Raw genomic sequence first — 25983 nt, forward strand, 5'->3', positions numbered from 1 at the left:
CCATCACTAACTGTCCTTAATGGTTTTGGCCTACTTCTCCCGATATACTAATTACCATCCTACTATGCCTCCTTGTAATTATAATAAACTAATTTCCACAATTATACTTCACTCCTATAACGATGCAATGGCGGGTAGTTGTCAACTCTTAAAAATGAGATTTAAAGTAATCCAACACATTAAGTACTTTGCAGCCCCTTTTTTACTATTCTTGGAGTTTCTATTATTACTCATTAAGGAACTATTATAGAAACAAAACTTTACAGACTCCAAGGAATATTTGGAGTAAAAAAACAAGAATAAACATGTCTCTAGGAGGGTAAAGGGGCTGTATCAGTCACATACTAGTATGACTTATTTAGCTCCATTTCTTAAACATCTATTGAGCATGGCAATAGGCATTTTAAATACATAACCTAATTTAATTCTCACAGAAGGTAACCCTGTACCATAGATGTTTGAAACAAATGGCACTTTGACCTCTACTGCCATAGATCTATATAAGAGAACATTATTTAAAAAGTCTCAAAACTTGTAGTATTTACTATGAGGTTAAGGATACTGTCAAGTATTTTTCATTTTACTATACATTTACTATAAATTTACTATACATCCAAGAGAATCCACCATAAAAACTTTATTTTCAGAAACAGCTGGCTTTATACAAGTCAATTTTTTTCATGTTAATAACAGTACAATTAAAAGACAAATACAGTGGTGGGGACAAGTAAACCAATGGCAAGTCTAGTTTCTGTTATTTATATTCAAAGGATAGAATTTTTGAATTCTTTTTTGTTTTTGTTTAAAAATGGGGAAATGAAAAGTACAAATCTGAGTCTTTATTTACCTACATGCTGAAATAAACTATTCTTGTGAGTTATGATCTTATATAGTCAAAGACCAATCAGCTTTGTATCTCCTGCTATAACCAGCAGCCTATGACAGTGATGACCTTCTTTCACATTTAGGTCAACAACTCTAAGGCAACAGTAAACTTATACAGTTAGATTCTCTCTGAGATTGCCTTTAACAGACTAGAATTTTAAACAAATTTCTTTCATCAGCATCAAAACTACTTTACACGGAAAATACCTTTTTTGAAGGGGCTCCAGTAGATGGCACGTCAATTACAGAAGATGTATTAGTGTAGTTTTGTAAATAGGATCCATCTCCAGGACTTGGGGTTTCTAATGGCAAAATCCCAAAACTGAGAAGAGGTTGAAATCAAGGTGTCAAAAAGTCATCAAGGCATATATAAAGCAGCAGTATACTTAAATTAGAAGGTCTAAAAGGAAGAGAATGGCAAATCAGTCTTGGGGGCAGTGAGGATCTGAGGGGCAGATTTAAAATAAGCTGTGAATGTAGACTATTCCACCCACCATAACTAAAATTAAAAAAGAAAAAAAAAATCAAACAAGGAACTAAATTGAGCAGCAACTACTGATCTCAGGAGATTTATTGGAAATAAAGAAGAACAACTTTGTAAAAGTGAAGATCCAAATGACCAAATTATTTCAAATTCCTGGACTTTATGGGATTTAAACGACACTGTTACAGAGAGAGTGTCTCTAGAGATGCTGAATCCACACATGGATTCAGTGAGCTGTTAATGTCACGGTCATGCTGTTTTAGTTAGCTCTCCGGCCCCGGGACCCAATTCCTAGCATCAGTTCTGGCACAGAATTTTTAATTTTGATACTTTTGGATATGTATCCTCTGGGCTGGATTCCTATATTTACACACATATACATATACGTCTAATAATTTTGACAAAATACTTCCTATTGATACATGTCAATTCTTCTGTGGTTTGGAAAACAGTACTTTAACAGTAACCACTGCTACCGCTCTGATGAGATCATAAGCATTCCAACATTCCAAAAGGTTCACTGCGATTCACTGACACACAGCCAAAAAGACAGTATCTTTTAACGCATACACTAGCTGAAGAAGGCATATTTAAGGGTTTTAAATTTTCCAATATTTAACATTAAATCTTTATCAGAGGTATTATATTTTTAACTTCATTTTCTGAAAACAGAATAGGTCTATTACTGACTTACTAAATGCTTCTATTTCCATAGAAATTTAGAAGTTGCTGTTCATATTAATTTATATTACTAATATGAATTATTACAAATCATTTAATATTATAGCACATTTTAAAGTATTTTTTGTTTGTCTTACCTTGGGGTTAATGGGCTAAGAGCAGCTGGTCCTCCTAATAAGCTTCGACCAGTTTTTGGTTTATTTTGAACCTGTTTAGATAATATGGAAGTTCCTGTTCCAAGAGGGACAGTATCTGGTGAAATTACAGCTGAATCAATATAAGACACTGAGGAATCTGTATTCAAGGAGTACTTTGAATTGGAAGATTCTAAATTCAGTCTGTTTAATTCCTGAAACAGAAAATTTCCACCATGTCATTTATGATACATTTAGTTCATTCTTTTTTGTTTTCCATAATATTTGAACACTAGGATAGGATTATACTTACAATTGTGTCCTGGGGTGTTTCTGTAAGAACGGTCTCGGGTTGTCTATGAGATAAACTATGATTAGATATTAGTGTTGTGCAAGAGCTGGGCAGACAGTTGCTAAAGTTCTGTAAAGATGTTAATTTAAATGTTTGGTCAGGATCTGGCTTTTCACCTATGAAGGGAAAAAAAAAATGTATGCCTCTGAGGAAATGACAATTAATCTTTTTAAGTATGCATATATCAGTGGAAATAAGGCCTCACCCAGAGTTTTAAAGTTCTCCTGTTTCAGCTAATCAAATTTACTTCCCCAAAGCCCACCTATCAAGTTATTACAAAAATTTTCACATAAAGCTGTAAATTTAGGAAATAAACTATAATAACACTATTTTAAATATAATAAATCCTAGGAAAATGCAGATTTCTGTGCTTTTTTAAAGCAGAAAGCAACTAGATCTCATTTTGCTCCAGGTAAGGAGTGATGGTGCAGAACTGAAACCCAACAGACATTACAGTCAAGTTAGAAGCACTGCCATGGATACGTCCACGAGGTTTTAAAATGATCCTCATGCATTCTAGAGCACACATACTAAGACACTCTTCCCCCATGTTGTCCAGGTCTTATTTACATAACAGTTTCTGCTCCAGGAATTCTATTAGTTTCTTTCCTTATCCAGAAAGCTATTTTGCCTAGTGTTATACTCACAATACAACCCATTCTAGAGGACACAAGGCCACATCAGTCCTTAAACATGATTCTATTACCTTATTTCTTGTTCTCAATTTAACAGCCGTTAGCTTTGAAAAATGTTTTTCTTGTGAATAATTTGTATCACTCTCCGAGAATTAAGGAGCTGAGACAAAAAAGAAGAGGAAGCGGGGAACCCTCCCCTAGTCACCTCTACAAACCTACCTATTTCACATAATGATTCAAAGGGGGACCAGAGGAAAGGATTTAAACTAAGGCTCTTTTGGTAACATTCTGATCCTTTGGCAAGCCGATCTGTCTTGCTGTAAAGACAAACACATATATTAGACAAGCTGCACAACCCAAAACATCATAAAGAATTTTTTGGTACAAAAAATTAGGTAACTCCTATATGTGTATTTGTACACACACATACAAGTTCTGAGAGTACTCTTCTTGACACATTCCCTAAATTACTAATTTCCCCTTCTCACCACTCTCTAATCTATTATTTGGGGCGGTTCGAGTCAAAAGTCTGGTGAAAGCAAGCAGAACATGAATTGAACGGAATGCTAGCAAAATCAATTATCATTGCCTTCTTGAGTATTAGAATTGCTTTTAATTTGCTGTCAGAATCTAGAATTACTTAAGGAGATATGGACAATATCCAAATATTTCAGTCTTATGCTTAATTTTTAATGTAATATCCCAATGGTAATTTTGAAAGTGACTTAAATGCTTTAAATATAGTATATTTAAATGATCAGGCTTTCTAATGAAGTGGAGGTGGTAGCTCTTTAAAAAAAAAATTTTTTTTTTAAAGATTTTATTTTTAAGTAATCTCTGTACCCAAAGGAGGGCTTGAACTCACAACCCTGAGATCAAGAGTTGCATGTTCTGCCAACTGAGCCAGCCAGGTACCCCGAGGTGGTAGCTCTTAATGGAAAAAAATGTTCTAAAGAATTGGGGTGAAAAAATTATCAGATGGTACTGGGAAGAAACAGGTTAATCTAAGAACCAGACTTACCACCAGTTGTGTCCTAAACAGAAGTCTCATGAGCTATTATAGACAAAAAGATCAATAAGCTGTCTACCAAAATACTGGAGTTAAAAAAGATATCTTAACAAGCTACAGCTGCAAAACCACAACAGCTATGTATCCAGATTACTGGGTGCAATTTTGGTCACAAGACAGGCAAATGATGGCTGAAATGAAAAGCCAGTCTTTGGAGTAGAGTTTTCCCCCACTGGATGTTTAACCTTTAATATTTATAATGAATAAAAATAACCCATCCTTATCCTTTTTAAAAAAAAAATATACTGTTTTAAGTTTATGAGAGAGGGAGACCATGAGTGGGGAAGAGGCAGAGAGAGACAGAGAGACAGAATCCTAAGCAGGTTCCATACTGAAAGCACAGAGCCCAACAGGGGCTTGAACTCATGAACTGTGAGATCGTGACCTGAGCCAAAGTTGGATGTTCAACTAACAGCCACCCAGGCACCTCCCTCATTCTTTTAAAGAAGGGGAAAACCCTTCTTCCTGGTTAGGGACTGATTCAACTCTACCTTCAAAACTTTTATATTTCTAAATGTTTATTTATTTTGAGAGAGAGTGTGCATGCATGCACATGTGTGTATGAGTGGGGGAGGGAGAAAGAGGGAGAGAGAATCCCAAGTGGGCTCCACACTGTCAGCACAGAGCTGGAAACAGGGCTCGATCCCACAAACTGTGAGATCCTGACCAAGCCGAATCAGGAGTCTGATGCTTAACTGACTGAGCCACCCAGGCGCCCAGCTCCTCTAAAACTTTTATTAATCCTGTTTAAAATTTTTTTTTAATGTTTATTTAGAGAGAGTACATGAGGGGGGAGAGGCAGAGAGAGAGAGAGAGAGAGTGAGAATCCAAAGGAAGCTCTGCGGTATCAATGCACAGCCCATCATGGGGCTTGATCTCATGAACTGTAAGATTATAACCTGAGCTGAAATCAAGAGTTGGACACTCAACCAAGAGAGGCACCCAGGCACCCCTAAAATAATTAGTAATACATAATAGTATTTTTGTGATTTTAATACTTTATTTTGTTTTATTAAACTTTATTTTAAAATAATTTTAGACTCACATACAAGTTGAAAAAAAATAAGAGTTCCCATGTACCCTACATCCAACTTCCCTCAATGACAACATCTGATACAACCATAGCACAATTATCAAAACTGGGAAATTGACAATAGCATAATACTGTAAACTAAACCACAGACTTTATTTGGGTTTCAGCAGTTTTTACACGCACTCATTTATGTATGGTTTTATGAAATTTCATCACACGTATAGATTTGTGTAACCATTACCACAATCAAGATATAGACAGAACTGTTCCAACAGCCCAGAGAAACTCCACAGCTGCCTCTGCACAGCCACATTCTTGCCTCAACTCTCCCCTCTGACAACCACTAATCTGTCCCTATCGTAATTTTATCATATCTATGTGTTTTTTTAAATTTTTTTTAATGTTTATTTATTTTTGAGAGAGAGAGACAGACCATGAGCAGGGGAGGGGCAGAGAGAGGGAGAGACACAGAATCTGAAGCAGGCTCCAGGCTCCGAGCTGTCAACACAGAGCCCAACACGGGGCTCGAACTCACGAACTATGAGATCATGACCTGAGCCAAAGTCAGACACTCAACTGACTGAGCCACCCAGGGACCCCTATCATATCTATGTTTAATGAGAAATTCTATTGGTCTGCATCCTCACCAGTACGTGGTACTGTTTGTTTGTTTTTTTTTAATTTTTTAATTGAGAGAGAGAGAGACAGAGACAGAGAGAAAGAGAGAACATTACCAAGAGGGGAAGAGGGGCAGAGGGAGAGAGAGAGAATCTCAAGCAGGCTCCACGCTCAGTGCAGAGCCTGACGTGGGCCTCCATTCCATGACCCTGGGATCATGACCTGAACTGAAATCAAGAGTCAGATGTTCAACAGACTGAGGCACCCAGGCGCCCTTGTCCGTTCTTATTTTAGCTATTTTAACAAGCGCGTAGTGGTTTCTAATGGTGTTTTTTATTAGCCTTTCCTTAACAGCTAAGGATCTGGTACAACTTTTCATGTGCTTACTTACCATCCATATATCCTCTTTGGCGAAGTAGCCATTCAAATATTTCACCCACAGTCTAATTCCTTAGGTTTTAATTTTATTATTGAGAATTCAAGAAACAAAACTGTTTCTACCAAGTTTTTCCTACTTAGCATCTTACACTCCTTCTTAACTAGGTAGAACTGATTATTCCCCCCATTGGATAAAATACTGCTCAATTTTTTTCTTTTTTTTAAGAGAGAATGGGAGTGTGGGCTTGGGGTGGGTGGTAGATAGAGAATCTTAAGCAAGCTCCATACCCACAGGGCTCCATCTCAGGACCCTGAGATCATGACCTGAGCCAAAATCAAGAGTCTGATGCTCAACTGGCTGAGCCCCCCAGGTGCCCCCTGCTCAAATTTTATCACAGCATTTTTATTGTGATGATAAAAACTTACAAACTTTTGTTTACTGCTTCTCTCCTATTCTATTATAAACCTTTGAGGGCAGGGACTATGAGTGATTTATCTTTACATCTCCAGGACCAAGTACTATGTTTAGCCACAAAGGGAGGATGGACCTCAAAGTTTCTCAAATAAATGATAAAAAGAATCATAGTTGCATGAACTAAATTCATTACTCCATGTCTTTTTATTAAGACAAATGAAGATACTGCTATTGTATCTTTATTTACTCCTGTTCTCAAAAGAGTGATGTCATATGAAAATGAGCCCCCAAATTCAGGCAAATAATTTATTCTGTACAAAAAGACATTTTTGAGGTTTTTAAAAAACTATTCAAACTAGCCTCGATTTATCTTAAAACAGGTGCTTTCCTAATCCTCAGACAAGCAATCCTCAACCAATTCTCCTACAACATGTAACAGGTGACATTTACACAGGCGATGGATGCACTCCCATGTGTGGATGAACAATTCCCGTTACCTGATTATATCTCCACCCTCTACTCCCCAACCAAGGAGTATTTCAGACTAAAAATGAGTGCAAACAATATTATAGTGATAACTTTGAATCACTCTCCCTTGCTTTCAAAAGACTAAATTTAAGTAAGTGTAGAGAAATTTTAAATACATTTCAAATGATTTGCAGATCACTGTTATTTCAACCATCGTGGAAATTTCTTAGGACATGCCTCCAAATTAGTATGGCAAACCAGATAGGAACTGCTATGCTTTATTACTGAAATTTATCTTCAAGCCTTGTTCTAAGGAGCCGAGGTGATATTTAATATTAGAGAAAAAACTTCACTCATTTCTTCTTTTTCCTCAGTGGATCACATGAAGATATTCTCCTCACCCAAGGTGGAAAAAACCTCCTATGTGCACTCAAATATTAGGTAGTGCTGCTGTGGCTATCATCATTAAAGCAAAGCAGATAGTGACAAATGGGATCAACATCTCCACGACTTTGTAAGTTTAATAAGGTCACAGAACTAAAAGACTGTACTCTTCAGCCAAGTGCTATTTGATAAACACAGAAAGTGTAAGTTTTTTTTTTTTTTTTTTTTAACCACAAAGAATTCTACCACTGGAAACAATTTTCTGGTAGTGTGAATCATTGTTACTTACCAATATACATGTCCCAACAATGAAAGAGTAAAGCAAGCTGAATCACCAAACTCAGTAACAATATCATCATGGCTTTTCTGCTTATTAAACACTCCACCAGATAAGATCTGTTCCCCTTCTGCAAGCCTTTAAAACACAAATTTACAGATTAAAAAAAGTCAACATAAAAAGTACTGTGTGTAAAGACATCCTTCACTACCAATGTACTTCCAAATACGGGGATAGATAAAGTACAAAGTCCATGGCACCTTTAGAACAGCAATAGCCATGTATTTAGAATCATTTGGAAGACTGGGAATTTATGGTCTTAAAATTCCAGTCTTGCCTTTAAGAACAGAACCAGTTAAATTGAGTCCCTATATGTACAAAGGTAGTGTGAGCAACATACACATTACTCATGTCAAAAGAAATGGAAGGTCTTTATACTGGGGGAAAATGTGTATGGTTGTTCATTAACAGACGTAGTGGTCCTTTTTATTTAGTTCTGTAATTCCTTGAAATAGGAATTTGCAAGAGAACTTAATAACACTAATTACATGTTAGTGAAAAACTGCATACTTAATGGTCTCACTCGTTTTTAGGTTTATAAAAGAAACCCGAATAGCACTTCATCTCTTTTTATTTACCAATTATGTTTTCTTGATATAGAAAATCACAAGTGTTTCCCAAAGGAAAAAAAAAAATACTTGACTTCACTATATACTTTTAGCATATCAGAGTTTATAATGGTATCTCTTTTAAAGTTTTTTCCAAATCATCATGTGGAAAATACTCTAGTAAGTTTACACAGCATATCCTAAACATTAAAGGTGATATCTATATTTCTTCTACGGTCAGTGGGACTTTTAAAAAACCATGAATACTTGTAAATGAGATAAGAATGTCCAAGGTAAGAATTGGCTTAAGAAACTAGCAAATTAAATATATTTTTAGGAAGTTAGCATTAAACCTTCGGAGTAAAAATAATTCAATAACAAATGTTTCAGAAATTTTATAGATATTTTAGCTAGTGTTTTAATTTAAGTCATCAGTTAGACACTGGACAAATACAATAATCATTATTGGTCTGTGGAGACTTCAGGAGGCTCATTTGTGTCCTCTCACTATAAACCTACCAACTACATTCACAAACACACTTCTGCGATTATCTATTTATCTAGTCCCTTTTAGCATCATTCCATCTCTTACAGCACAGAACAGAGTTTAACAGAAGATAACTACCTATATCTCTACCTGCCTCCAGATTCAGAATAGGGACAGCTGACATGTTTAATTGTAATGTTCAAAAGAAGTGCTCTCCTGAACCTGCCCCCTCGCTTCAAAGGGGTAGGACAGAGTGGTCTGGAAAGCCAAATAACTACACAACTACCTAGACATAATGAAGCATTAATCTCAGGTGAACAGGTAAGGAGGTTTTCAGGCGTATTCCAATTGAAAGCAAAGGAAAGGAAATAACACTTGGGATAATTTTGGGAAATGACAGGAATTAGTTACAACTTAAGTTTCCCCAGAGTTAAATTCTATTATTTATTACCATAACAATGAAATCTCTCCATAACAAAAGTGATAATGCCACAGGCAACAGTATAAACATTTTAAGTTACTGAAATAGACAAATTGCTACTACCAAAAAAGAGGGGAGAAAGGGAGTCAAGAGTTTAATCTATCAAAAGGATTTTATCCAAAATTCTACAGTGTAAGTAAACAATATTAGATAGAAAAGATTTAAAAACTTACTTGCTGAGATCAACACAACATTTTGCAAGCAGGTATTTACACTGCGGTGTAGTACAACTGTGTCCTTTCAAGAGTCTATATGCTTATATGCCTTTCCTGAGCGGTAATAACAGGTTGCCAATAAAAACAAGGCTTCCTCTGAGTGTACTAAGAGCACATATGAAAAAAAATGGCTATTATTCAGTATGTTGAATGGTAATCACTGTTTATCTGGCAATAAACAAGTTTAGCAACAAAAAATTAGTCATGTTATTTAATATAAAACAATCATTTATTAATCCAAATTTGAATTGAGAAATACTTTACTGACAGAAATCTTAGTTCCCCAAGTCCTGATTACCTTCTTCTTACAAAGAACCAAGGAAGTAATACAATGAAGACAGTCATGGCATTTTCTGTAAATCCTTAACAAAAGTGCGCACTTGTGTGCACACCCGCACGCTCACACCTACCTTTAAATAGACTACCAGTAAACGGTCTTGTTTTTTTGTAGTATTTTTCTAACAGACTCTTTGAGAGAACAGATGTCCAATTTCACGAGAAAGGTGCACTCAGGGTTGCAAAGCTAATTACCAATCTGAGATTACTTTCTACATTAAAAAAGGACCAGATTTTAAAAAACAAAAAACACTTCTTTCTAACACCAAATGTATACTAAATTACACTCAAGATAATTTAAGACAGAAGAAAAATACTAAATTGTGAATACCCACAGCATTTAAACCACTCAATCGACAGACTTAACACTTCTACAGCAACGACAATTATACTGCCTTGCAGTGGCAGGAGCTGAATTATTCAATCTGTCCCCTGGTCTCCATACTAGGAAGGAAATGCCCCTTCTGTCCTAGTTAATGAAATGTGGCATTTTCCCCTTTATTTACTCTCTCCCAAACTGACCATCACTTCACTTCTATCCTTGCAATCTCCCAACCAATCCAGGTGAGAGTCTAGAGAGGCCAACAACAAAGGAGATAGAAAGAAAGCAGGAAAATCACAAATCTGTGCTTCTAAAAATGGGTTCAGTAATAATCTCAGTGGGTTGAGGGGTGTTCTAAGCCAGTGGTTCTAAAAGTGTGGCTGGCCCCTCTACCAGCACGGCATGACTTGGGAGCTTGTTAGAAATTCTTAGCTTCAACCGAGACCCACTGAATCAGTAATTCTGGGAGTGAGGACCCGTGGTCTTGCGTTGTAACAAACGCTTCAGGCAATTCTGATGCATGCTAAAGTTTGAGAATCACTGTTTTGAAATACAAGATAAACTTGCCACATCTTAAAAAGTTAACTTCACCCAAAGCTTGGGATAAAAAATTGTTAACTTCATTCAAAGTTTAGGATAAAAAAGTAGGTAATTTGAAAGATTACTCTCACACAGGTTTCTGGGTCATATATATGTATATGCAAGCAAAAACAGAACCCTTCTTCTCTGGTCCATCTTAAGATTTTTCATGAAACTCTAGTATAAAAAAACAATATGCAATGAATGATATGGAGTAAATGATCAGGAACTTTGGCACACACGTTAATGGGGTGTACATAGTATTAATGCTTCAGAAGCAAAAAGAATGAATAGGGAACTCTACTGTAGGGGGAGCAAACTTTTAATTTCACTGAACTGTAAATGCTAATTCACACAAATTAGAAAGTGTGATTTCTTTTTGATCTCGCGATAAAGGCCTTGATTCTGGTCACTTTATAAATTAAGTTTTTTAAAAACTCATTGATTATACCAAAAAGCAACGGTTCCCCAAACCTAGTTAAACTTTTAGCCATAACAATGCTTTATCAAACGTTTTGTTTACAAATACTTGTTTATGCATAGGTCCATTTTCACTGCTTTAAAATTCCCTAGTAACATAAAAGTACCAAATACTCTGTGTGTGTGTGTGTGTGTGCACGATTTTAGTGTGTAACTGCAATTACCTTTTTGAAGTGTGATACCTTAAAATCTACAAGTTCAAATGGGAATATGGATTGGAAGGCTGAGCACGCCTTAAGATTAATGGACGTGTAAGATATTGATGTAAATCTGGAACAACTTGAAGGGTGAGAGACACGGGTGGTTTCTGAGGCTCTCCAGAAATAACTTGACAGTCCTAAATACAACCAGTGGGCCAGTAGTAAGGAGTTATAATAAAGCTAAGCTGCAGAGACTTTCAACAAATAGATTTTGTCTGGAACAATAACTCCAACCGATTGATAGTGGCTGCCTCGAGTGCTAAATTCAGAAAGATTCTAAGGCTGATCATGGCTTAGGTAGTAAGTGTGCAGAGATCAAAGCAACAGGACCTAGAAAAGGTTATAGATGTCTCCATGACATCCTTTTATTTACCATCCTTTACTTAGAGCCTTAATTAAAATATGTGATTGGGAATTAGAAGGCCCATAATTTATTTTATAATCAGGAATAAAGTGAGAATTGACTCCAGTCACTCTTAACATAATATTGAAGAATCAATCATGTACTAATTAAAGTATGGTACTTCCATATGGTGAAACACTCACCATGGTCGTCCAAAAAAAAGGACACATATTTCCAGAACACACTATTAAATGAAAACAACAACAACAACAAAAAACCCCAAACGAAGTTGTAGAATGATGCTGAAGTCCCTCTTCTTACAAACAGGCTAGGCTTCAAAAACGAAAGGTCATTTCATAGAAGTCCAAAATAGTTAGGAGAAGTTTAAGCTTGCATCTTTCAGATACATTTCCATCAAATAGGAAGGTGAATTAGTCTTTCAATGCTTTCAAGTCAGACAGACACCTCTTCTTCGTGTTGACTTACAATGTAAATGAGCAGACTTCCAAAATGGACCAGTTCTGGCAAGACTTAAAAGTTTGGTGAGGTGAGGGTTCTTGGTCTTGATAAACTCTACAATTATTGTCGAGAACTGCTTACAGGTTAAAGTACTCTGCCTGCTGCCTTGTCAAGAATTCTGATATTGTTAAGTATTCGAAGGGCATAGAATCTATGAAATCATCTATGATTTGAGACACACTTCATCCTGATTATCTTTTAAGTTTGTTTGTTTATTTAGAGAGTGCACGCACAAGAAGGGGAGGGGCAGTGAGAGAGGGAGAGAGAATCCCAAGCAGGCTCTTTGCTGTCAGCATGGAGCCTGATGTGGGGCTTGATCCCATGAACTATGAGATCACGACCTGAGCCAAAATCAAGGGTCAGACACCCAACTGACTGAGCCACCCAGGCACCCCTTAAGTTCTGTTTTTAAAAAATATTTTAATTTACTTTTTAAAAGTAAGCTCTACACCCAACGTGGGGCTTGAATTCAAAACCCCAAAATCAAGAGTTGCATGTCCTGAGCCAGCCAGGCACCCCAATCATCTAAGTTCTTAAATCAAAGAAAGGCAGTACAGCACATGCATTTAGGAGTACAACACTACTAAATTTACAATACCTGAATAGTCATTGGATAGTAATGTGGGTTACACATATATGACAATGAGCCACAAGCTCAAATAATTCCATTTCATCACTAACTTTTCTTTTGCGAAGGATTTCAACTGCCTGGATCCTATGCTTTTCAGATGCAGCGATTCATTCCATCCTTCAGAATCATTTCTTTTGTTGAATACCTCATCTACATACACAACTTCAGTATTTTAATACTATTGCCACTTTTTATTTTCTCTACATTTGTTTATATCCTAAATTGCAATATTAACTGGTTTTGTCTTTATTGTATATGATAGGATTAAAATGTTTTAAAATACTTTGAAATTGTGCTTAGAGTAAATATACCACAGGTAAGAGGGCTGGAGGAAATTTTAAAAAGGTTCCTTAGTGTTTGAAGGTGGAAAGTGGTCACACATAAGGAGAAAGCAGATCATGCAGGGCTCTGGAAGCGATCTAAAGATTTAGGGATAAATCCTTATAGCAACTAGACATCTCTAAAGCATTTTAAGAAGGAAAGTAAAGAGAATGGGTTGATTTGGGAAGGGGAAAGGGAAGAGGCAGGGAAGAGTAGATATGGGAAAAGCAGTTAGGGAGCTTTTTTAGTAAGAGATAGCAATGTCTTAGATTAGCGTGGGAACATTATGAGTCCAGGCTTATACGCATTGAGTTTGATGTCTGTGATGTTTGTGTGAAACAGCTAAGTTAATGCAATGAAACATTTGAGTCTCGAATAAAAAAAAGTTTGTTCGAAGACCTGAGTCTTAATCACTAACACATTATAAAAATGAAAACTATGACAACAAAAAAGCATCATCCTTTTTACTGGCAAGCATTTAACTTTGACAGTAAAAGGTTAGGCCAATGGACCAGACATCCTTTTGATACCCTCCCCTCCTCGCTCCACCCCCATATAATAAACTGACTGAAATTTTTAGGAACCAGATATATTTATTAAATTTTCCAATAATGGCCTATAAGTGAAACACTATGCCATATCATTAGTAGTACTCTGGACATTTCCCCTCAATGATGCCCTTAATATAACCTGATAAACAATTTTTTCTAAAAAAAAATGTTGCCATTTTTAGTCACATATTTCTGTGAGTCTAGGCTCTCAGTATCCTGGCTAAGACAGAGAAGAGAAACAGATGCTGAACCTTTTACTCTGGTTCACTTCTCTTCAACTGAGCCCAATTTACTGAAACTGATATACCCAGTACAATGTCTACATCTGGGCCCATTAATCGTTAAGACAGGTAGAAAACTGGTGAATAATTTTACAGTAACTTAAATATGTTCATATTGAAAAATAAACATTTTGTAGCGTGGGATGCAAAATCTACATCAAGATAGAACACTAGATTTCAAGCAATTGGGAGCTTTGCCCTAGGACCCTCAGAATAACTTAGGGAATACATGTTGACACAATGTCTTCAGCTACTTCTTCTTCCTTGCTTTTCACCAGTTACAACTGCCACTCCCATGCAGTCTCACAGATAGCAATTCTTCATCTTTCTCCAGAGGTCCTGGGTACTTCCTTATAAAATATAATGTACACAAAACTTACAACCGGTTAATTTTCTGAACATAAATAAATCACCTCTCTCTAAGGACCTACCATATTTATTGTATTAATGTATTCTTTGCCCATATAATCTAAGACTGTTTCTATTTGTTCCTAACCACCCATTTCTATTCATTCTCAACAGCTAAATACATTTAATAGCAATTAAAAACCTTAGATATTGCAGTACTACATGCTATCTATTAGGGCAAAGGGGAAAGCTGAATCTATATTGTGTGTCAATTAGCAATGGAGAAAACCTTTGATCAAGGAGATCAGGTATGGCAGTGGGAAGGAAAAGTAGGTGAAGGGGATATGGAGGGAGGTGATATGATTAGGAGTTTTTCCAAACAGCAAGGCTCGATTCACTATGCATTGTGAAATCAATTTGATGAATTTCAACCTGCATTAAAACAACAATAATAACACTCAGAGAAAATATCAGAGTACATCATATGTAAGAAGAGTAAAAAAAAAAAAAAAAAAAAATCTGAAAAGCCACCGTAATAGAATATGCTAGGGGAGAGGAACTTGTAAAGGACTTCCTACGTGCCAAAACCACAGATTATTATAGTTAGTGCTGAAAACTATCCTGTTAAGTAGGCTCTTCCCAAGTTAAAGATGAGGAAAATTAGGCTCAGAGTAACTTCTTACCGAAGATCAAATGGCTAATGAACATCGGAGCTGACATTCTACACCACCTGGCTTATAGCACAGTCTTAGGTGGTCTAACTATGGAATTCTTAGGAGAAAGACAAATGGGTGACAAAGAACTAGTGAAATTGAGAAATTACTTCAAGAATTTGGCTTTCAATCCATCTACTTCGTTAGCCTCATGCACTATAGGGTGTCCTTCTCTAAAACACAGGAGCTACCGCTAGTGGCATTAGGACGCCACTGAGCAAAAGGGCACCAGGTTACATGTAACATACCAATTCTCATCAACTATTACTGTCAGCCAGCAACACTGTGTTAATAAGAATTATGAGGCTGGTTCAACAGGAGCAAGTAATATGATGGATTAGTAACGTCTATTATGGGTCAGACTGGCCTGTATTTGCTGCTACCCTTGGTAAAGTGCAATCAGAAAGGTGTACCACTTACTGCCTGTGAACACTGCTCTCCGTTTCTTCATCTCTAAAATGGCAATAGTAATGTCTATTTTATAGGATTATTGAAAACTAAATAAGAAATTAAGTATTAGAGTACCTAGTACATAATGAGAAATTAATAAATGTTCTTTAGAAGTTACTGTTGTCATTGGTATTGAACTAGGATAGTATCTGCTCCCATAAAATTTTCCCTCATAGAAATTAGAGTTCAACAGAGCGGTTAGGTTCAACAGTTAACCCTTGAACAATGAGGGGGTCAGAGGCACCTACCCTGCAGAGTCAAAAATCTGCAGTAATTTTTGACTTCCCCAAAACTTAACTACTAAAAGCCTACTGTTGGGGTGCCTGGGTGGCTCACCTGGTTAAGCATCACTCTTGATTTTGCCTCAGGCCATGATCTCTGTGGTTCCTGAGTTCAAGTCCCAAGTTGGGCTCTGAGCTGTCAGCATGGAGCCTGCTTGGGATTCTCTCTCTCTCTCTCTCTCTCTCTCTCTCTCTCCCCACCCCTCTTTTTGCCCCTCCCCTGCTCATGTTCTCTTTCTCTCTCTCAAAATGCTATTAAGAAAATCATAAGAGGGGCGCCTGGGTAGCTCAGTTGGTTAAGCGTCCGACTTCAGCTCAGGTCATGATCTCACAGTTTGTGAATTTGAGCCCTGCATTGGGCTCTGTGCTGACAGCCTGGAGCCTGGAGCTTGCCCCGAATTCCGGATCTTCCTCTCTCTCTGCCCCTCCCCCATTTTCTCTCTCTCAAAACTAAACATTAAAATAATTAAAAAAAAAGGGGAAAATCATAAGGAAGAGAAAATACATTTATGGTACTATATTGTATTAAAAATCTGCATTCGAATAGACTCACATGGTTCCAATCTGTGTTGTTCAAGGGTCAACTGTATGCTGAGAGAAACTAACACTTACTGAACAACTTTCCAAGTGTCAAGCACTGTATCAAACACAGAAAGTGGATTAAACAGCTTATCCAGATTCATCTGGAACCCTGCCCCAATTCTATGGGAAAACCTACTTGTTTGAATTTGAAACCACTACCTCACACTCTTTTAGGGCCTAACTATAATAAACTAGAAACTGCCAATCCTTAATAAGCAAATACAAAAAAGAAAGTATAAGACAGCAAAACATGAGGGTTGCATAGGTATCAATGAAAATATATGTCAGTAGGTTTTGCATGATACACCTTGCTTTTAAAATATCGAGTAGAGTAGGACAATCTATTGCATTATTTTCTTTCTAAGCCTCTCTCACCTTCTAAATCCTTTCACTGGGACCTCAGACTCCTGTTCCACACACAGATCCTCCCCACTTTCTTTACTGAATTTCCAGTCTCTCTTGAAGGACCTGACAGCACTCTCAAAGTGATGCTATTTCCCTCATATCCCACTTACATCAGAATCAAGGTAAGGTTTCCTCTTTGCTTCGTAAAACCATTTCCAAGCATTACTCTTTGCCTGTTTGTGAAACTCCCTGCTCCTGAGTTCATACCTTCTCCTCATAACTCTCAGCTACTAAATGCAGGACATTCTGCTTCATTAACAGAAAAATTCTGCACCTGATTCATGGTCTTCCGCTCCCATGTTATTCCCCCACATCTCCCAATTCAACCTCATCTAGATTTCTGGCACTTCTCTGAATCTTATTCACCAATATTCTTCTGTGTTAACTTTCCTATAGTTTACATTTCCTGGTCCATATCTTGTCTGTATTTTTAATGTTCTTATCCCTTGTCCTTTCTGGTGACACATGCCTGGCAAATCCCTAAGATCTACTTTCTTATGCTTGCAGTTAGGTTACTAAGCACTTGCTACTAGAGTAAAATCATACAACTGATCAGAAAGGTTCCACTAGCAATTCATACACAAACATACAAAATACGCAAAAATAAAGCTCATCTACAACCACAAAAAAAAAAGGAAACTCTTGGCAAGTAATCCAATGGGAACATACACAGAAAGTACAAAAACTGAATTAAGCAAACAAACACCTGAGTAAAAAGAAGGCAGCACTATTTCTTCTTGGGAAGGCTATCTATAGTAATTTAGAGAATTATATGTTTGCAGGTCAGCATTGATCAAAATCTTTGTGAAATTTCAAAGCAATAATAAAATAGAAAAATAAAGGATAAAAAAAGGGGAAAGACTTCTTATGAATGAATTGGAAAGAAACAAATGATGGGTGATAGGCCTTATGAAATATTAAAATATAAAGTGTTAAAAATGGTATGGGGGTGCCTGGGTGGCTCTGTGGATTGAGTGACAGACTCTTGATTTTGGCTCAGGTCATGATCCCAGGATAGTAGGATCAAGCCCCATGTTGGGCTCCATGCTAAGTGTGGAGCCTACTTGAGATTCTCTCTCTCTACCTCCCTCCCCCCTCCCCGATTTGCACTCTCTCTCTTAGAAAAAAAAAAAAGGCATGATATTGGATTAAAAACAGAAAATTAATGGAAGAGAGGAGAAATTCTGGAGACAGAACAAAGTGTTGTTTTTTTTTTTAAGTTTATTTATTTTGAGAGACAGAGCAAGCATGAGCAAGGAAGGGGCAGAGAGAGAGGGAGACAGAGAATCCCAAGCAGGCTCCATGCTGTTGTGGAGCCTGACACAGCGCATGACCCCACAAACTGAGAGATCAAGACCTGAGCCAAAACCAAGAGACTGATGCTTAACTGACTGAGCCACCCAGGCACCCCAGAACAAAACATTTTTAAAAATTTAATATAAAACCAAGTAAAAACACCATGCGGGAGGGAAAAAAGCATTGTTTAATATACAATATTGAATAAATTAAGTAATAATACCATGATAAATTCTTTAAAGTTTTTTAACCATCAATAACCACATATTAATTATAGTTGTAGAAAGATGACTTTTCCACCTACTGAAGCAATAGAAGAAAGTATAAATGATAAAGCAGATGAGGTCAACTACATAAAAATTTTAAACATACCAATAGAATTAAGATTAAAAAGCAACAATCTGGGTCAAATAGACAATAAAGATATACCTCATAGAACTAGGAATAAATTAAAACAAACACTTGAGAAAATACCCAGAATCCCTTGTAGTTATAAAAATGCAAGACAAAATATTTCATAATTCTCAAGCAAGCAAAAATACATTAAATTGATCAAATCTAATACTGAAAGGATTATGAAGGAAGTCTTATGGTGTTGGTCACACCCCAGATTATTTTACCCTTCTCTCTGCTGGGTTATCAACTGGGGAAAAAGTAATTTGTTGTAGAACTGATCACCGTTTGACTTGTAAGTTCCATTCTAGAATATATAGCCCCACAAAATGACATATAAAAGAAAAAAAAAAGCTGTACCTAATTATCTGTATTAGCATCTTAGAAAGAGAATTACAAGAATTAATGACAGAAACAAAGTATACATTACCAGCACATGTTTATCGAACATTTATTACCATGCCAGAAGGCTGTGCCAAGTGCTTTAAATACATTATCTCATTTCACTCTTCACGTTCTCAAGCGATTATCGTTAACTTTATTTTATAGATGAGAACTCTGAAATACTCAGACACTGAGTGACTGTCCAAAGTCTACAACTGCATAAGTGACAGGGTGAGGGTTTATACCAAGCTATAGACTAAATTCATGCTCTTAGCTATAGAATATAGACTCTTTAACAGAAACCTAGACAAAAATATCTAAAGATTGGAAAATGATTAAGTAAACCATAGTGTAAAACCTGAAACAACTCTACAGTTATTAAAAGTAGCACATAGGGAGATAACAGATGCAAGGAAAAGTTTTTATGAACTAGTACCAATCATAAAGAAACAACAAAAGCAATCCCCAGAATCTTGTTATATTGAAGTCATAGGAAAGGACAGAATTCCATTTATTTTATTCCTTTATTGTTTTATAGAAATGAACAGATTACAAACCTTCTGCATACAGTCGTTCTGCAAGAAAAACTGCATCTCGGTAAGCATAGTGGTTTAGTGCTTGCCATATAGCAGCCTGAAAGTAGAGGGAAAAGAACATAAGTACACAAATATACAGTTTCAAAGTAACGCCTAGTGAGCCTGACATATTGTAACCAAATCAATGACCCTAATTTAAGTAATAAAACAAAACCTCAATGTCCATAGTGCAAACTCCATGGCATGTTACACAAGGCTCTTCACAGTATGGCTCCTAACATACCTGAATTTACTCACTCAATTCTCCATGGACATTTAGGCCTCTGTGCCTTTTTTGTACTTCCTCTTCCCCCACAGAGGAATGGAGGCTCCCTCACATACCTCCTTTTACAAATTGCTCATCCTTACAGACCCAGCTTAATTACATCTACTTCATGAAGGTTTCCTGGCTGATTCCTAACCTTTTTTTTTTTTTTTGGTAACATATCTCTTCTAGTGGCGCACTCATATTTTGTTACAGTTATACGTTTATGGGTCTGCCCATCCCACTAAACTACACTGCTCTAAACTAACAACGGTGGTTTAAACAATTTTTCACGATATGCATGAAATGTCATCCTCCACAAAAAACTTCCCCACCTATTTTAAAAATTTTTATTAAAAATTAAAATAAATAAATAGTCTATTTAGTGATTGTCCTAGGGTTTACAATACACATTTTTAAATTATCTGAATTTAAATTCAAATAACGTTATACAGAGCCACATGTAGTATAAAATCCTTGTAAAAGTACATAATCAATTCTTCTCTTCCACCCCCTGTGCTAGGTTTGTCATATATTTCAGTTTTCTATATAAAAGCAAAATACTTGAATACAAATTTTGTTTTAAAAAGTGGTTACTTCTTACAACAATAAAAAATGAGAAAAATGTAAAAAAATTAAAAAAAATTTTTTTACTTGAGTGTGTGTACTAATGAGTTGGGGAGAGGGACATGGGGTTGGGGGGAGAGGGAGGGAGACAGAAAGAGAATCCCAAGCAGCCTCCATTGCTCTGACCCAGATCATGAGATCATGACCTGAGGTGAAATCAAGAGTCAGCCACTTAACTGACAGAGCCATCCAGATGCCTCTCCACCTATGACCTTTAAAGCAACCCTATTCTCACCCACCCAGGAAGCATATTGGGAGACAAATGAACAAACTATAATAGCACTAATCTTTAATCTAGGTGAATATATTTTCTTTTTCTAAAGTTATAAAACATAGCTATAAAGTATATAACAGCTAGAATGACATTTTAATTAATAATAAATGAAAACATTTAGACCCATGTACTCACTATCCAGCTCAAGAAATAGATATTACCAATATATTTGAAGCCCTCTCCCACAGGTGCTCATCAGTCACATAACCTCTCTGAAACCACCACTCTGAATTTTGTTAATCTTCAGGTTTTCTTTACAATTTTTATACATTTGTATGTATGTATCATCCTTAAGCAATGCAAACACTTTTCCCGGTTTCTGAATTTTTAAATAAATACAAGCATGTTGTATATATTATGCTATAATTTGCTTGAAATCCAGTATTTAAAAAATTCATTCCTCATCTGTGTAGCTAGAATTCATGTCATTTTGATTGCAGAATAAATAATATTTCCATTGTAAAAATACATCAAAATGCATTTTATCTATTTACAGTATATGAACATTTGGGTTATTTCTAGTTTTTTTCCAGTTATAATAATGCTGCAAAGAACATTCCTTATATTTATCTCTTAGGGTACCTATTTAAGAATCTCTCCCAAATTGGGATATATACTTAAGAATGAAATTATGGGGTTGTTGAGTTCATGTTCATACACAGGTTCATCTTTACTAGGTAATACAAATCATTTTCAAAGTGTGGGTTTAATTTACACTCCTACCAAAAACATATGACTACTCATTATTCCACATCTTTGTCTACACTATGTACTATCAAAAAAATTTTTATTGACTGATTGATTGTAATCTCTATCCCTCTCTCTACGCGGGCTTGAACTCATGACCTTGACATCGAGTTGCAGGCTCTAATGATAGCCAGCCAGGTGCCCCCCAATTTCTTATTTTCACCAGTCTGACAGATGTAAAATGCTTATCTAGTGCCTTTAATTTGCATTTCTCTGAATATTGAAATGAGTTCAATGTGTTCAATAGTAATTATTTCACGTTTATTGGTCTTCTGGCAAATGCCAATTCATGTGTCATTCATTTTTCTGTTAGATGATTTACCTTTTCTTACTATTTTATCCAGAATTTTTGAGAGCATTAAACCAAGAGGTTTTTTTGTTGTTGAAGTTTTAGTGTCATATAACACTAATTTTAAGTCTGTTATGTAAATTATGTATCTGTAAATTATGTGTTTACATATATTTATGTTTTGCCTAGCATTTTTAGGAGCACAACACCATAGGAGTTTCTTTTAATCTTTCTGGGTTTCTTTTTAACTTCTGGCCTATCACAAGATATAAAAGTCACCAATTGATTAAAAAAAATCATCAACTCACAAATTGAGATATCTTACAAGTGATCATGATACAACAGTGTTTATTTTTAGCCATGTATACAGCTCATAATTTGTTGAACAGTTAATAGTTACAATAAAACCAGCATGGTGGGATTACCTAATGAAACCACTAGCTAACACTGTAACAGTAAAGCTAGATTACATTGTAACAAGTGATTAATATGCCTTGGCTATAGTACAATCTCAAATATTTGAATGAAAAAGCAAATGTTTACTAACATTTCTATGAGTATTATTAACTATAATTTTTTTATTCAAAGTCCTAGTAGTAGTTGATGACTTACTCAGCCCAAGGGTGTAGTTTTCTATTTTCTCATGGGGTCTCTGGAGCCTCTTGTTTAAGCTTACTTTCTATACAGTCTAAATTTTTTAAAAAGTCTCAGGACTGTCTAATCTGACCATTTCCATCCAGGCACAAGGGAAAGGAAAAAGGTGGGAATTTAAATTTAATTCAAATTTAAATTTAATTTAAATTATAATCCATACTATCACAGGCAGCATTTTTCCCTCTAACGTTACCGTTCTTAATCCAGTCATTTCCTACCACTTTGAGAACTATCTAAAACTGCTATTCAAAGTGTGGTCCTTGGAGCAACAACACTAATATCTTCTGGAAGTTTTCTAGAAGTGTGGAATCTCAGACCCAATCCTAAACCTACTAAATCAGAATCAGCATTTTAACAAGATCCCCGGGTGATTTATAGGCGTATTAAAGTTTGAAAAGGACTGATCTAAAAAAGATTTATTCTAATTAAAAATATCCCTGCTCAGCAGATTCCCCAAAGTCAAAGAGGCTGTCTCATCTGTTAATTCAAGATGTTATGAATAAAATACTTTCTAATCCTTCAGGCCATGGCCCTTAGCTTTAAAAGAAAGGCTTGAGTTACTCAAGTTCCAAAACCTCTTGTTTGTAGGTCTTCATGTTCCTTCTTGACCCTAATCCATTTCTTATACCTAATAAAACAGCCTACATATTAATAGAAATGAATCACAATATCACCTCCTTTCATAATCCACCCAAATTAGTTGCACTACAAAGAAATCTCCCTCTGGTCTAAAACGTACCATCTCGGGGCGCCTGGGTGGCGCAGTCGGTTAAGCGTCCGACTTCAGCCAGGTCACGATCTCGCGGTCCGTGAGTTCGAGCCCCGCGTCAGGCTCTGGGCTGATGGCTCGGAGCCTGGAGCCTGTTTCCGATTCTGTGTCTCCCTCTCTCTCTGCCCCTCCCCCATTCATGCTCTGTCTCTCTTGTCCCAAAATAAATAAAAAACGTTGAAAAAAAAAAATTTTTAAAACGTACCATCTCATTCTCCCTCAAAGATTTTCAGAAGTAGTCGGCATAACCAAAGGATCCCAACAGTATACATAAAAAATAAGAGAAATCCTAGAATTTTCAGATACTTATAGACTCTGTACTGAAGATAATTTGCTGTCCCAAAGCCTGACTGACCACCCCTACTCATAATTTCCAGAAGGCAAAAGGGTTCATGCAATTGTAATTTTGCCACACTTCAGTTCTCTGCTGGCTGCCACATGCTTGTTTCCATATGAATTAATCACACAGTGCCCCTCAATCTCATAGAAAGGAATACTTAAAAACTGAAATATCATACTACACTAAAAAAACTCATTAGCAATTGGAGGGTCCTCTCTATTACTTGGGAAGCAAATAGATGGGAAGAGAAAAAAGAGAAGGCCGTGAATACCAATGGGATCTGCAAAGGAGCGCTGTTATATCCCTGTATGATTCTTCCCCAGTCAGAGCCACCAAAAAAGAAGATACCAAAGACAAGCTGTGCTGAAACAGCCAGAACCCCCAATAAAAATGTTGCATATTGCTGCTAACAATTCTTCCACGTACCATTAACCAAGGATCTGAGGTTCCTACTCCTTATTACTCCTTGACTTTATTTCTGGTAACATTTGCCTGTGATGGGTATCAACAACAGCCTCAGCTATTTAGAGTACAAAGGTAGACTATGATTGTGTGAGGAAATTTTTTTTTTTTTTTTTTTTAACTGATTCCAGCATGACTTACTAGGACTGAAAACCAATAGTGGGGGAGGGGGGTAGTGGTGTCTTTTTTAACTTTTCTGAAGAGTTCTAGTACTCATTCATTCAATAAATATTCATTGAGTGCCTATTATGTGCCAGGCACTGAAGTCTCTATCTATAGTAATTAACAGTTTCTGTTCTCATGGAGTACCTTTTAGAGCTACTTCTGTCTAGATCAGTGGCTACCAATCCTTGCTTGACAATGCTCTACCTCAAACCCACTGCATCACAATCCCTGGACGCTGGGACTGAGTTTAGATGTCTTTACTTTGAAACCTTTTCACTGGTAAGCATTCAGGGCTCAGAATCATTCTTCTACTTTTCTAGATAAGTAGCTCTCCTTCCTTTTACAGAACCCTCTTATGTAAAAACTTATAAAAGCTATGGACCTCTTTTCCAGAAAAAAGCACATGTACATATATATACAGAAAATCTGTGTACAATGTTAGGGGTTCACAGAAATCCTGGTTCATTAAGTATCACTGGTCCAGCTGATGAGGACAGTATTAGAGCCTGATATATCATAGGTTTCAATAAATAGTTGTAGAACTGAATTAAATACTTAAAAGGAAGGAGAAGACAAGTTACTGAGCTAGAAAGGTACTTTCCTCCGCACACACCAGGGTCCTCCACCAGGGGCACCGCTGCAGCCAGGAGTAGGAGAGGTGCTTGAAACGCAAAACAACTTTATCACACAAGGTCAAGGATGTTGGGTTGAGTGTAGATGAAATAATGAATGTACTGGTAAATCAATCTGGGTACATTATCGATTTAAGCAATTCGAATGGGCTGGCTAGTGTCTAACCATCATTTATAGAACCGCACCTAAAGAACAGTATCTAGAAGCTTTCCCCTCTTTTCTAGTCCCATTCTGTTAACAATCTTCTTTCAACTCTTAGCCTTCTACGTGGTCTTCCTGTCTGTAAGCTGTAGGTAATCCATTCTGTCCCAGAGTTACATTCTTCAAACATAAATATCATCACTGCTAAACGATGATCGCTCTCGAGAGACCTGGGTTCAAATCCATGTTCCGTGACTTATTAGTTCTGTGTCTTGGGCAAGTAACAATGTCTCAAGTCTCTTGTTTTAAAACATAAGAGTCCATAATGGTTAATATGTACATAATGCTACATAAAGTACATAATGGCTCCTAGTACATACCTAATAATTACTCAAATTTTAGCCGTGCCATCAACATTATCATCGTGTCTTCCTCCCTAATCAAAGCTTTCTAATGTGTTTTTAAAAGTTTATTTATTTAAGCAATCTGTATACCCAACTTGGGAGTTCAAACCCATGACCCCAAGATCAAGAGCTGCATGCTCTACCGACTGAGCCAGCCAGGCACCCCTGTGCTTTTGATTTTTTTTTTAATCAAACAATTGAGAAGGTAACCCTTCCAACAAAAATAGGTGGCACTGGCAAGGAGTGAATATAAGAGCAGGTTTTAAACATGCTACAGGCTCTCTGCTATCTGGCCTACATCTCCTCTGTACTATGACACAGAAAAGACATACGTAAAAGGTAATGTGACAAACTATGAGTGTTTTCCTCAGAGAACTTCAACATTTGCACGGTGGAAGAACTCAAAAAAACGTCATTCAGAAAACAACAGGCTAAAGGGTGTTCAAATCTAATTTGATTCAATTATTTGACTGTTTAATATAACCTCCAGCTTCAATCCATGGCCGATGAAACCTAACTCTAACCCTCTGACACTTGCTAATCAAGATATCCAAGTCACTTCTCTGACCTTCAGTTTTAATCATCTGTAAAATAAGTACAAAAAACACTACCTTTGAGA

General features: G+C 36.5%; 1 protein-coding gene across 1 annotated transcript in view; it reads right to left on the bottom strand.

Moving 5' to 3' along the window:
* Positions 1-19977, bottom strand: part of LOC115501807 (cell division cycle protein 27 homolog) — a 54283-nt gene extending 34306 nt beyond the window's left edge. Inside the window, 8 exon segments of the mRNA XM_030297010.1 lie at positions 1093-1207; positions 2188-2399; positions 2498-2652; positions 3391-3488; positions 7826-7951; positions 9563-9644; positions 9647-9709; positions 19577-19977. Coding sequence (XP_030152870.1) covers positions 1093-1207; positions 2188-2399; positions 2498-2652; positions 3391-3488; positions 7826-7951; positions 9563-9644; positions 9647-9709; positions 19577-19724 — 999 coding nt within the window. The 5' untranslated portion in view covers positions 19725-19977.
* Between the last annotated feature and the right edge of the window lie 6006 nt (positions 19978-25983).

The sequence above is a fragment of the Lynx canadensis genome, chromosome E1 (assembly GCF_007474595.2).
Source record: "Lynx canadensis isolate LIC74 chromosome E1, mLynCan4.pri.v2, whole genome shotgun sequence".
NCBI classification, from domain to species: Eukaryota; Metazoa; Chordata; class Mammalia; order Carnivora; family Felidae; genus Lynx; species Lynx canadensis.